This window comes from Buteo buteo, chromosome 9, assembly GCF_964188355.1.
Source record: "Buteo buteo chromosome 9, bButBut1.hap1.1, whole genome shotgun sequence".
Lineage (NCBI taxonomy): Eukaryota > Metazoa > Chordata > Aves > Accipitriformes > Accipitridae > Buteo > Buteo buteo.
The window spans coordinates 14894375-14906736 of NC_134179.1; the positions used below are offsets into that span (position 1 = coordinate 14894375).

At 44.5% G+C, this 12362-nt stretch overlaps 1 protein-coding gene across 2 annotated transcripts in view; it reads right to left on the minus strand.

The window, feature by feature from the left end:
- The window catches only part of PAK5 (p21 (RAC1) activated kinase 5), a 92485-nt gene that overhangs the window by 4572 nt on the left and 75551 nt on the right, over positions 1–12362 (minus strand). For both annotated transcript variants that reach the window (XM_075035454.1, XM_075035453.1), the window contains 4 exons: positions 7821–8312; positions 5943–6076; positions 3764–3890; positions 646–771 (listed from right to left, as the gene is read on the minus strand). In XM_075035454.1, coding sequence (XP_074891555.1) covers positions 646–771; positions 3764–3890; positions 5943–6076; positions 7821–8312 — 879 coding nt within the window. The remainder of the gene's footprint in view (positions 1–645; positions 772–3763; positions 3891–5942; positions 6077–7820; positions 8313–12362) is intronic.

Consider the following 12362-nt stretch of genomic DNA (forward strand, 5'->3'; position numbering starts at 1 on the left):
TGGTAGTGCTGAAAATAGTTCCCACAGATGATGATACGCTTTTTTCCCCTGCCTCTCAACTAATGAGAGCAATGACTGCAAGGAATGAGCCAATGTGGAGACAAATGCTACAACAGAGGGTGGCAATCCAACCCACCCAGCCGGCTCCTGTGTTTGGGACTCTGGAGGAAAGGGATCTCAGGCTTTAGCTGGATGAAAGCAGAGTGGATCTCTGCCTGCAGGTCTGTGTAAATATTGATGGGACCTGGCTGTGCAGTACGGGCCGCTGGTTTGGCACAGGCAGTTGTACACACCTGTAACTGCAGCTCCAGCCTGCAGGCTTGATATTAAAGATCATCAAAGAGTCTTTCATGATGTGAAAATGATGCCCGTTTCCTTTAAAACAGCACCCTAAGCTAAAATATGTAAAAGCATTACACTGTTTAGTGCACTAAATGGAGTTGTTATTTAACCACGATGTCATCTTGGAGAAATACTTTAAAACAAGGCACAATGTAGCACTCTGGGGCAGACTTAATTGCTGCTATTTAGCATATCTGCACAAATGCATTAGAACTGCATGGTTCTGACAGGGCTCGGTGGGGTCGACCAAGGCACCAGGCAGAGGGAAAACGGCTGCGCTGGGTCGGCGTGGGCTGTACTCACCTCTGTGCCATAGGGCAGGCGGGATATCACCTCCGGCGCCATCCAATACGGCGTCCCAACTAGCGACTTCCTCCTGGGGACCTCCTTTGACACCTGGGCGCAGAACCCAAAGTCGGACAATTTTATCTGAAATGTAGAGAGAAAGAAAAAGCCCCTTTTGAATAACAAGGCAAATTCCTCTGAGACACACATCTCCAGCTGCAGCTGGGGGGACAGGGACAGAGCTGCAGCGTTTGCCTGGGACAGGACAGCAGCAGAGTTTTGGTAGTGTAGCTGGAGCTGGCAATACAGCCTGGAGAATGCGCGGCTCATTAAAATGAAGGCAAGTGAAAGAAGTAGGAAAGCGTGGGAGTGGTGCTCGTTACCAACATCGCCTGTCATAGCTCATTGCCTCTCCACCAGCAAAAGGATGCAGAGGTGATAAATGGCTTATAATATTTAAAAAAATAGAAGGAAAGCAAAAAATTCTGAAGTAACAGTGTTTTATAATGAATCTATTATTGCAAAAATATAAACCCCATGTTTGTAGTCTATGTATGTAAACTGATATTCAGTAATATACATACTTTGCAATACACACCACTCCTTTGTATCAGGCATACAATCTGTGAGTTTGCCAGAAAACAGAACCACTCCTTTGTATCAGGCATACAATCTGTGAGTTTGCCAGAAAACAGATAAACAAGTGGCATTCACCCCATTTTCTTTTATCAATCACAGAGAGCATGATCTAACCCTCACAGAAAGCAATAGCCCTGCGAATAATTTTTCAAGACCAGGACTACACACTGTGGACTATCATTAAATAAACTGTTGGTTTTATGTAGTAGGGGAGCTAATTTGGGGAAGGCAGGGAAGGGTACAAGACTTTTCCAAAATGGTTTTAGAGATAAGGGGACCTGCTCCCTTTGCTTGGTACCTCAGGAATTAAAGACGGTACTGTCCTTGAGTAGCTGTGGCAGTGACCTGAACTAGAAATAATGGGATACACAAGCACTCCGGAGAGCAGCTCTTGCTGCATCATGTGCCTGCTCATGCTTTTATGCCAGTTTTTTTTTTTTTTACAACAAAAATTATGGAAAATTATCGCTTCCCCCCTCCATTGCTGTACAATGCCAAGGTGAAAATTCCTCCAACCTCCAACCAAAACAAGATGGTCTGAGTGTCAGTGGCATCACCCCTTTCCAGAAACAGCTTGTTCCATAAGGCTAAAGGCTCCCCCCCTGCCCCCCCCCCCCCCCGGTATTTATTTGGAGGCCTAGAAGCTCTCATAAGGGTTTTCCTGGACATTAGCCTAACCTCCATCACCCCCAGCTATACACTGCACAGTGCAACAGTGACCCATGTCCAAAGTTCGTAAGCCATGTATCCGATCACGTACTCGGCGCCTGGGGATACAAAGTGAGCCCAGACAACCCCCAACAACTAAAGTGGGAAGTTGCATAAATCCCTGCACTGTGTAGACCAGCATTTTATTATCAGCACTGATTTGTTTTCTTTTGGATTCAGTACAGACATTACTTTTTTTTAAATTAAGGGTATTATTTTTAACAGAATTACAAAATGATTGTTGGTATTTCTAAAACAGAGCCAATAATAGCCAAGTTCTCTGTGCTAAATGTATTATTCACTTTACATGATGAGGAATGGAAGAAATAATGCATATTTTGGAAGCAGAGCCCAATCTTCTTTTGTAGGAGTACAAGAGTTTTTGCATATCTATTGCTCACTCGAGTATAAAAAAGAAGACGACGATTTTCTAAAAAAAGATAATTGCACAACACAGCCATGAAGAAATCTGCAATGCAGATAATAAGTACTGGAGTAATGAGTATAATGAGGCACTGTATGCAGATCCTGAGAGCAGATCAGATGCTATTTCAGCAACATGGATTGAAATCACAACTGGAAAACTCCTACACACATGGAATTTTCTTCCCCTGACAGGATTAACAGGGGCAGCCTGTGACCACTGCAGGAAGAAAATCCCCCTCTCTTTGTGAAGTGGGAATCAAATTATAATGCTAAGCCTTTGATTAGATAATCAGACCAGGCCTGGGAAGCCAAGAGTTTTACCTTCTGAAGGAGATCTAGATTTGGTTCCAGACTGACTGGGTGCTCTTGGGCTCAGACCAACCCACTAAGTCTTACTTTAGACAGGTGTGTAATGCCAGTGGAGCAACCCTTAAAGCCCTGCTTATGGGACTCATTGGCCATGAATGCATTAGTTTGTACTCAAATTATCCCAATGGGGCCACAAGGTGAGATGTGAAGTAGTGCCTAACTCAAACAGAAATTAGGGTTTTCTATTTAAGAGGGATTTGCTTCCCTCCACCTAAGCCTTTGGGTGCCTCAAGATTAATGGCTGTGTATGCCCAGAAATACCACTGCCCAAACCCACCTTTCTCCTTGTAAGGAAATAATTTTTTCGGGACCAAGCACTGCTGAATAGTGGCTTTTTGCACGCAAACTTTATTTTGCTGACTGAGCAGGTCATGTGCAGCATTTTGTTGCCCTCTCTCCCTACTCATTAACGACACAAAGAACGACCAATTCACTGACAGCAGCAGCCTATCCAAGTAAATGGAAGTGTGGGACAGGTATTATCAAGCATCTTGTAAGTGTACCTATGGTAAAAGCTACCCTTGCCATCAGGGGTGTGTTTCAGCAGTAATGCGGAATATTTCCTAATCACAGGGATTGATGTTAGCCTCCTAACTGGCTTGGGAAAACAGAGCAAATGTATAGAAGCTTGCTAACTAAAGGATAACTAAATGTAGTAAAAAGAAAATATTTTTGAGAGGCATCAGAGTAGGAGTGGTGCAGCGTAAAAGAAGGTCTCCCGTCACCTAACCATCACCCATGCGGCACAGTTTCTTCTGCCACTGCCTTTTGATGGCTCTGATTCCCAAGGCCTCTGCATGCAGTGCTGATGTCAATCACCGGCCAGGCCAGGTCTGTGTTTTTCTGATTCAGCTCTCTAACAAGTTATTCACAGGTCATATCCCTTGGCTTCACGTGCCTGGCTTGTATTTTTTTAAGTTAGTGTCATTTTGAACGTGCACAGCTATTTTCATGCCAGCCTCAAGAGATGGCAGGGGAAATGCTGGGCGCTCACCCTCCCATCGCTTGTGAGAAGGATGGAGTCGCTTTTGATGTCGCGGTGGATGACGCCTTGGTTGTGCAGGTAGGACAGAGCTCTCAGGACAGACAGGCAGACGGTCGCGATCTGCTCCTCGTTCATCCTGAAACAGCAAGGCGGAAAAACGAGCTGAGCTTTAATGAAGACAGCAGGAAAGAGGAGCTGGAGTGAAGAGGCCCAAGTCTCCCTTCATGCTAGTATACAGACAGCCAGGAGATCTTTTAGGCAACGTCTCTGTGGGGCAACTCTCTGGTCCTATTTCTGTCAAAATAGGGGAGATGAGGGGTGAAGAACAACACTGCAATGAGGCCTGGTTACCTAAGTCTCTCTGCAGCACTAAAGCAGCAGAGTGTACTGTGTGATGTAGCCTGTTACAGTGAGCCTGCTTCCCTCTGGGAAATAACGGAAATGCCTTATTTACAGTAAATCCACTGCTTGCCAAGGAGGGTATATCACTACTGGGATGGAAACAGGCGAGGAATAAATACGAGAAAAAACACTCTTAATTGTGCAGACAAAACATCAGGCCCTGGGTGTAGCTCTTCGAGAGCACTTCTTTGCTTTTATGCCTTCTAAAAAAATATTCAGCGTATTTCAGTAAAAAATAAACAGCAAGAGTCCTCATTTCTGTGCATGCGTGCAAAACCCCATTCTGGAAGAAGCCATCTGCCACAGTGCGATGGCAACGGCTGGGATGGGTCGTGCACCCCGGTACCACTGCCCCATCGCTGGATGTCCCCAGCATCTCTGCTACGTGAGCAGAAAAATACCCATGAAGACTTCTGCTTTAACTTTGTGTGCCATTTGCAGTATTTTAGCAAAATATTTGAGGGAAGGTCATGCAATGTAAAAAAACCCAGAAGATTAAGGAAAGACTATTTTGAGTAAAAAAATAGATGACAGCTCTTCAGAAGTGGCATCCTGGGAACATCTGTTTGCCGTTAAACTCCTGTCAGAAATATCTAAGATAGAGCTTTAATATTTTGGGGAGCAGTATTTAACAAATGACTTGCAATATTGTGATTTATTTCAGCACATCAGATAAGGCAACACTAAAAAATAATATACCTGTGTTACAGCTCTGCTTTTGATAGGATCTAAGAGCATCATTAAACTATGAGAGAAGACAAATTTTCTAATTTACTATTCCTTGCTTTTCTTCTTGCTCACCTAAATACTCTCCCACTGGTTTGGGGTGGAAATTTTTATTTTTTTATTCAAGAGGAAGAAATTAAATAAAGAATTCCTCTTTCCTGTCTCATTTTATCCTGCTTATCAGGAAAAGATGAGTGAAGAGCAGATGTAAAGAGGTCTGTAACATCTAATGTCGCCACTCAGAAGAGGAAGAGCGGTTCCATACACTATAGCTTTTGTGCTGGCAAATTGCCTTTTTTAAAGGTACAATATTAACTGAAATATGGGAACAAGCTCTACCGTAAGCACAAATATTCTGATATAAAACCACTTTTCCCATTATGTTTTAGGCTTGGCTTGCAGTTAACATTTCTGACAGCGTGGTTACATGGGTTATGAGTATGGAAAGAAATCACCCTTAGAAGACGTAGTTATGACGGCAAAAACAACAATACAGATCACCAAACAGGGAAAAGAAGATTTTTTTTGCCATTTTAGGAAGTAAAGGCTAAAAGTCGTGTTGCTGCTAAATTACCTCCTAAAGCACTAGCAAATCCCCATCTACCAGCAAGCCCTTTCAGATATTTCTTTCCCTTCTATTTAAAAAATGCTGGTACTGACAGGAATTCATCTGCAGTGGCTTATTTATGCTGGTGAAGTGAGCACGCTACAGTATAAGTAAGTGTGTGTGTGTGTGTGCGCGCGCATGTATATGTGTGTGTATATATACACGCACACACACATGCATATAAAGCTATACGCATACACAGATATATTCACATATATATATTTCCCATGCATGTATATTGTATGTATTTTTATGTTTGTATATATGTATTTTGTATGTATATATGAATATACAGCAATAAATATATATATAAAAATACATATATAGAGCCAGGAGGTACCCAGCTTCCCTCAGCAGGAGGTGAGGTCTGGAGGCATCCATGAAGAAAAGCCACGGCATCTCCGTCCTGCACAGCTTATGCTGTGGGCTTTACGCTGCTGGTCCCCAACCCACCTTGTGTGAGTCACTATATCTGTCAAAGCGCCGCCCTCCAGAAACTCCATCACAACCCACAGCTCATCACCAACAAGGTAACTGTTGTACATGTCAACCACGTTTTCATGATGGTAATCTCTCATGATTACAACCTGTGAGGAAGGAAAAGACGATATGTGAATTGCTATAAGCATTATCTGACACTTGTTTTGACCTTCTTTTTCACTGTACTTTTCTATTTGTGCTTAGTAAAGGTTTTGCTATGAATCACATCCTCCCTAATCCTTATGCCAACGCATAAACAAAATCAATATATTTACATAAAAGTAACAGTCATCATAAATGCATTAGGAAGAAGGAAGAATCTTTAGTTGTAAAATTATAAGTGGTAGATAATTGGTTTTCTTTCAGACTGCAGGAACAGGACTGTTTATTTCATTGCTTTTTTATTGCCAGTTGCTTTCAGTACAACAGAGTTTTGGTTGTTTTTTTTTTACCTGATCAATCTCTCAACCCATCAAAGTCTTCTTCATCATGCATCAAATGGTACTTTGCACAGAATTTTAACAGAATGCTGGTAATATAGGGGATATTCATAAGACAACTCAAATCCCACATCTAAAAGGGACTGTACAGAATTGGGACCACAGTAACAGCAGCCCAGCCAAGGCGGCAACCGCGACCACATGGTACTGAGGGATGTCAGAAAGGCAATCAGGAGAGAAAACAAGAGCCAGGGAAGGCTTCATTATAGATGGAGGAATTTCAGCGCTGCTGAAAAGAAATTTTCAGATGACACGAGTGACTGGAGCGTGTCAGGGAAGCAGCTTGGTCCTGCACAGCATGTAGAACCCGCTTCAAGATGTTACCATTCAAGAGATGCTTGGTTAGAGCTACCACAACACAATTCAGTGCAGTCTTCCAGCAGTGGCAAAACAAAGCCAAAATACCCAGTACAGTCATGGACTGTGCAAAGGAAAACTGTGTGAAGTTTTTTAAAAACTAAGATTTTAATTAAAAAATGTTAACTGTCACGTGCTAAGGGAAGATCCTCCTATAGTTAAAAATACAGGAAACAAATGATAGAAGCAAACCGTTTGTTCTCACTATAGGTTTCCCTCAGGACCTGCAATTTTTTTGGCATTGATCAGCATATTTACAAGGTATCTCGAAAAGGGAGCGGAGAACATGCAGTGCTAGGGAGAGTAAGAAGAAAAAAAGGAGAAACTCTTTGAGTTGCAGAAGGAACTTGCAGCACCAAACAACTGGGTGGAAAAATGGCAAATGAGAACCAGTGTTCTTAAATTTAAAATAATGTACATGGGGAAAACAATATTCCATAAGTAGTTGTGGGCTCTAAACTGGCCACAACCACTCAGGAAAGGAGATGTGGGAATTAACACAATGGTTCCATGAAAAAGGGACTGCCAGCTCTTTGCTAGGTAACCATCAAGAAAGCAAAGGGACTGCTAATGGTTAGGAGAGAGAGGAGGGAGGAAACAAAAAGCCCGTGCATGTCAGAATACGGTGCATATGCTTCTTGAATAGTCCGGCTAGTTTGGATCCTCCATCTCGGAAGAATAAATTATACAAGAAAGTGGTCAGAAAAAGAGAACCAGGCTATGCCTGTGCACTTGATCCGCTGCACGGAGCAGCCGATAGATTTCTTAGCTTTTTACTCTGACTTTCCACTGCATTACAGGTTTAAAGCCAGGAGGAGCCGTAGCTCATTTGAAACCGGTCTGGTTACACAATATTTACACAGCATAGATGTGCGTGGGACTCACCACCTCTTTTAGAAAGATACTAATTTGGCTCTTGAGGTTGCCATTTGACCCATGTCTCCCGTTGAACCTACCGCCTGCAAAACCCGTCGCACCACCCAAAACAACGTACCTCATTAAAGAGCAGCTCCCTTCTCTGCTGTTTCCTGAGATCCATTTTCTTCACAGCGACTTGCTTTCCTGTGTGCTTCTCAGTGGCGATGCAGACAATCCCTGTGGAGCCCTCCCCGATCTTGATGAAGTTGTCCAAGTACTCCCGGGGGTCGCCGGGGCTGACCACAAGCTGCAGGGCAGCTCTGAACTGTTCGTGGGACACCCTGGAGGGCTGCTGGTCTGAGGAGGATCCCCAGCTGGGTGGAGGATAAGCACTTGACGTGATACTTGGGGAGCTGGGGTAGGAGGCGGTGGAAATATAGGGAGAGCTGGGCTGGAGAGATGGCTGGTGATAGTGGGACGCTTTGTGGTAGACCAGAGGGTACTGGTAGCTGCTGCTTGAATAGCTGACTTTGCTCTGACTTTGAGGTAGCTTTATTGGGCCCCTGGGGTAGGTGTCTGATCCAGAGAGCGGTGGGCTAACGACCAGCTGTGCTCGATCATAATCCACCTGCAACACAAAAGCAGACGAGTGAACGCGGGTGAACAGACAGCTTTCTTGCTGTCCATCCACTTGGCTCGTTTTTGGCACCCCCGGAGATCCTCAGCAAGGTGCCGGCACAGCGTGTTCCCACATGCACCCATTCTTCTCAACATGACACTGCTGCCCTGTATCTGAAAAGAGATTTTTAGACCATTGGGCTACTGTGCTGTCATCAGCACTAAAATGAGGCCAGGAAAAACCATGAGATCTTTTATGGACCTCAGGTCCATTTTTCTGTCCAGGCACCTGTTCATAGATACAATAATCTTTTGTTTAATGAAAGCATATGCTCCAAAAAGTGTATTTGCTCTGTATGTGCAGTGCCCTGCAGGCTCTCTGGGCCATTTCCTCTAAGAATTCATCGCTTTCACAACCAGCACCCCTTTGCCAAATTCCAATTTGTGTCTTTCCTTTCAAATACCAGTTGCTGGGTTTTGACTCTCAGCCCTTAGTCTTTTCTTATGCTTTTCTCCAGCAATTCAGGGATGACCCAACCTCTTCTTGCGGAGGTGGTGGTACCCTGAAATCCCTGCCATCTCCTGCCTTGCCCTGCTACCGGCTGCTGTTTGACTGACTGCCTACATGAGTATGACGAGGAGCCTAATTCAATTTACCATTTCTCAAATAATTTTCCAGAGCGAGTGACACGCTACTTAACTGCAGTGTCACGAAACCACTAATTTTCATCTGAAATCAGAGACAATCGCAAAGGAAATTATCTCGATAGGAGGCCTTGCTCATTTGCAGGTTCCTTCTTTCTTATTGTTTTCCAAGCTTTTCTAAGCTTCTTACGCTGAAAGCAAATTAATACTTCACATTCACAAACATAATAGTTTGCTTCTATCCAAACTAAAAAAGGGATGTAAGACAAACCCCCCCCCCCCCCCAAATACTTTTTTTCCCCTGGAAAAAAGCAGCTCCCCATTTACAATACAACATATGTGACTCCTGACAATGTGTGGAGCATCTTGGGGCAGGGGGGTAGTTTGACACAGGCTCATGATATAGCACAATTACAAATAATTATGGCAATGAGTTCATTTAATCAATCAATTTCGGTGGCGGTGCACAGGGGTGGACAGAGCAGCAAACTCTACACAGCTCACAGTTGCTACTATTACTGCTGGCTGCCAGCCAGGAGTCCCTGATCCATGTTAGTTAAATGCACATTAATCTGAATTTGGCAGTGTAATCAAGGACCCAACTGAACTGTGAAATTGAATTCTGCGGTGGAACATCATTTGACCGTTTTATGCTAAGACTGCAAAAAAAAAAAAAGAAAAAAAAATCTGCCGCAGCATCAATTTATCTCTGTAGGCTGCTGCACAGTGAGGAGGAGTTTCTAGCTGGAGTCGCCTCGGTGCGGGGAGAAAAGCCTCTGAGTGCAATATTATATCAGTGCTCTCCTACCTCATGTGTGAGCCGGGCGTGCCTGCCTTTTCATTTTGCCTGAGGTTTAGCAGAGAAGAGGGAATGCCTCTCCAGAGGGGCTGCTCAGAGATTTCCCTTGGAAACGTGAAGCTGGAGTCTGCCTCCGTCTGCGACTCGCACGCTGACAGCTACCAGCCATATGGAGCACCCAGTGAGCATGTAACAGTGTTGTACATCCACCTCCTAGGATGCTGGTTTTGTTTAAGCAAAACATCCGCATGATTACAGCCATAATTTCACTTCCTCTGTCAGGCAGGGATAGGTAGACATAAAATAGAAGGGGGTCAGAGACACCATGAATTTTGTGAAGGACATTACATCTGCCAAACTAATTAACACGGAAAAGTGCTCAGATGGTTTGGTGGAGGGAGGGGAACTCAATCTAGCCCTGCCCTATATATCTGTGTACGTAGGGACACATATATTATTGCTTTGGCTGTAAATACACCATTTTCTTTTAACTATTGAGTTGGGGAAAGCCTTGTCTAGAAATTCAAGCTGGATAAATCCACACTGATGAATTACTTGAGGCTTCACCCATGCCTGATATTTCTGAGCATGTCCTAAGCTTAACGCACTGGCAAAAGTAAATTCCGCAGTGCAATTTCAAAATGAAAATTCTAGGGGTTCGGTGTGCTTGCTAAGAATTATTGAAAGCTTTTTGAGGTTAGCATTGCAGTACAATGTAAACCCATTCACGTCCCGAATCCCATGAAATCTTACAAAAAATCAGGAGGTATAATGAGTAAATCAGCTGAACCTCTCCTCCGAGGCTGTGTCCTAACACAGTGCTTCACATCACAGCAAAATTGAACACACTTTATTCCGCTAATAATTCTATTTCTGCTACCGAATGCAGTTACCTACTGAAAGGAAATTCTTTAAACACTACAAAGGAAAGAAGAAACCAGTAGTGCGGTCATTCAAGATCAGGTCAAAGGAGCAGCTGAAGCTCTGACACGACATCCATCACGGCGCTGCGGTGCAAGGCATACCCTGCTGCTGCTGGCTGGGTCGCTTCACTGGCTTGCAGCATCACCGCATCTGCACGCAGCCACGTCAGCCGTCGGGTCTTTTCGTTGTTAAAAGGTGGATGTAACACCGTCTTTAAACTCATTTCAGTTTCCACTCTGATGACTGCAATGCCCGTTTTGCATCGCGTGTGATGGAAACACCTGCTTGTTCGTAAGAGGTCCGTACCTTCCCTGCAAGGGAGGCTGCACGGGCAGCCTTTCAGCTGAGCGGGTGTCCCCATACACACTGCAGTGGGACTGCGGCAGAGATGGCAGCCGCAGCCCTGCAGCCGCAGCCCATACCCTCCTAGGGGAGCGGCAAGCCCCTGGTGAGATGGGCTCACCTTCCAGTAAACGTAAAACCAAGTTCCATTTGATTAGGTTTCGGTTTGCCGAAGTAAAACGCGTGGAAGGGATGGTCTGTAAATCACACGGAGGTTGCAAGGGGAAAGGTTACTACTCTCTGGTGCTTTGCTGGTGGAAATCTCTGAGACTCCCTGTTCCACGCACAGAGGTGACAGGCAGCGCTCGCAGAAAGCTACTGGCATGTGAATGAGAAAACAGGGAAAAAAGGAGAGGGTTTCTGATATTAAAGGCTTGGCTCTGCCTTCACCAGGCTGGAAACATCCTCCTGGCGCAGAGTGCCTGCAAAACACAGCAGGAAAACGGTGGGGCTGAGCAGCTGCCAGATTAGAGAGAGACCTCTGCTATGTTACAGCGGTACGAGGTAGTGAAGGGGAGAGCAGAAATCACAGCCCCTTGGAGGAGGAACAGGAGAGGGTCACGGAGAGCCGCTACCGAAAAATGGCAGGGAAAGGAGCTTTGAAATAATAGGATCCATTGCAAAAAGTTAAGAGGGCCGCCTGCAATGAAGAGGAGGATAAAAAGAAAACATGCAGTAGTGAGTGTCCAAAAATAAGCAGACCTGGTAGGACGAGTTTGATATTGTGTGACAATACTGAGAAGACTCCATTGAACAAAGTGGGATGTAATCTCTGTGTCGTGAGGGTAACACAGCAGACGCTGCGACCCCAGGCAAGTGTTACTGGAGTTAGTCTTCAGGAATAGGAGAGCAGATGGGTAACACAGGGGTGGATTGGAGGGAATCAAAGCTGAGCCTCTGGCTTTCTACACCTCCGTGGTCCCACTGCATGGCAGTGGCCCAGCCCAGCGCAGTGGAATTCTCCTGATGTAATACCTCTGAAATCACTGATGATGAAACAGGGCAGACATTTGATTTATCTGACGTCTATCACCTGCAAATAATACTGAAGTAAGTCTGCTCTTCACATTTACAAGCCAAAATGAACATCTTTGTTCAACACATTTTGAAGCCATACATTTGTGCCTGCAGACTTTTTCACTGCTTACTTTTTCCCCCCTTTTGATAATACTTTCAAGCCAATCTCATTTGTAAAATATCTGATTTGAGGCCTGATTCTCATTTAGTAAGCCCATTTGATGAACCATTATCTTAATAATGCCTCCTTGAAAAGAAGACTCTTCAGCAATCATCCAAGACAAGAAACTGCTATTCACTTCCAGGAGCTGTGGACGGGTTTGGGAATTGAAA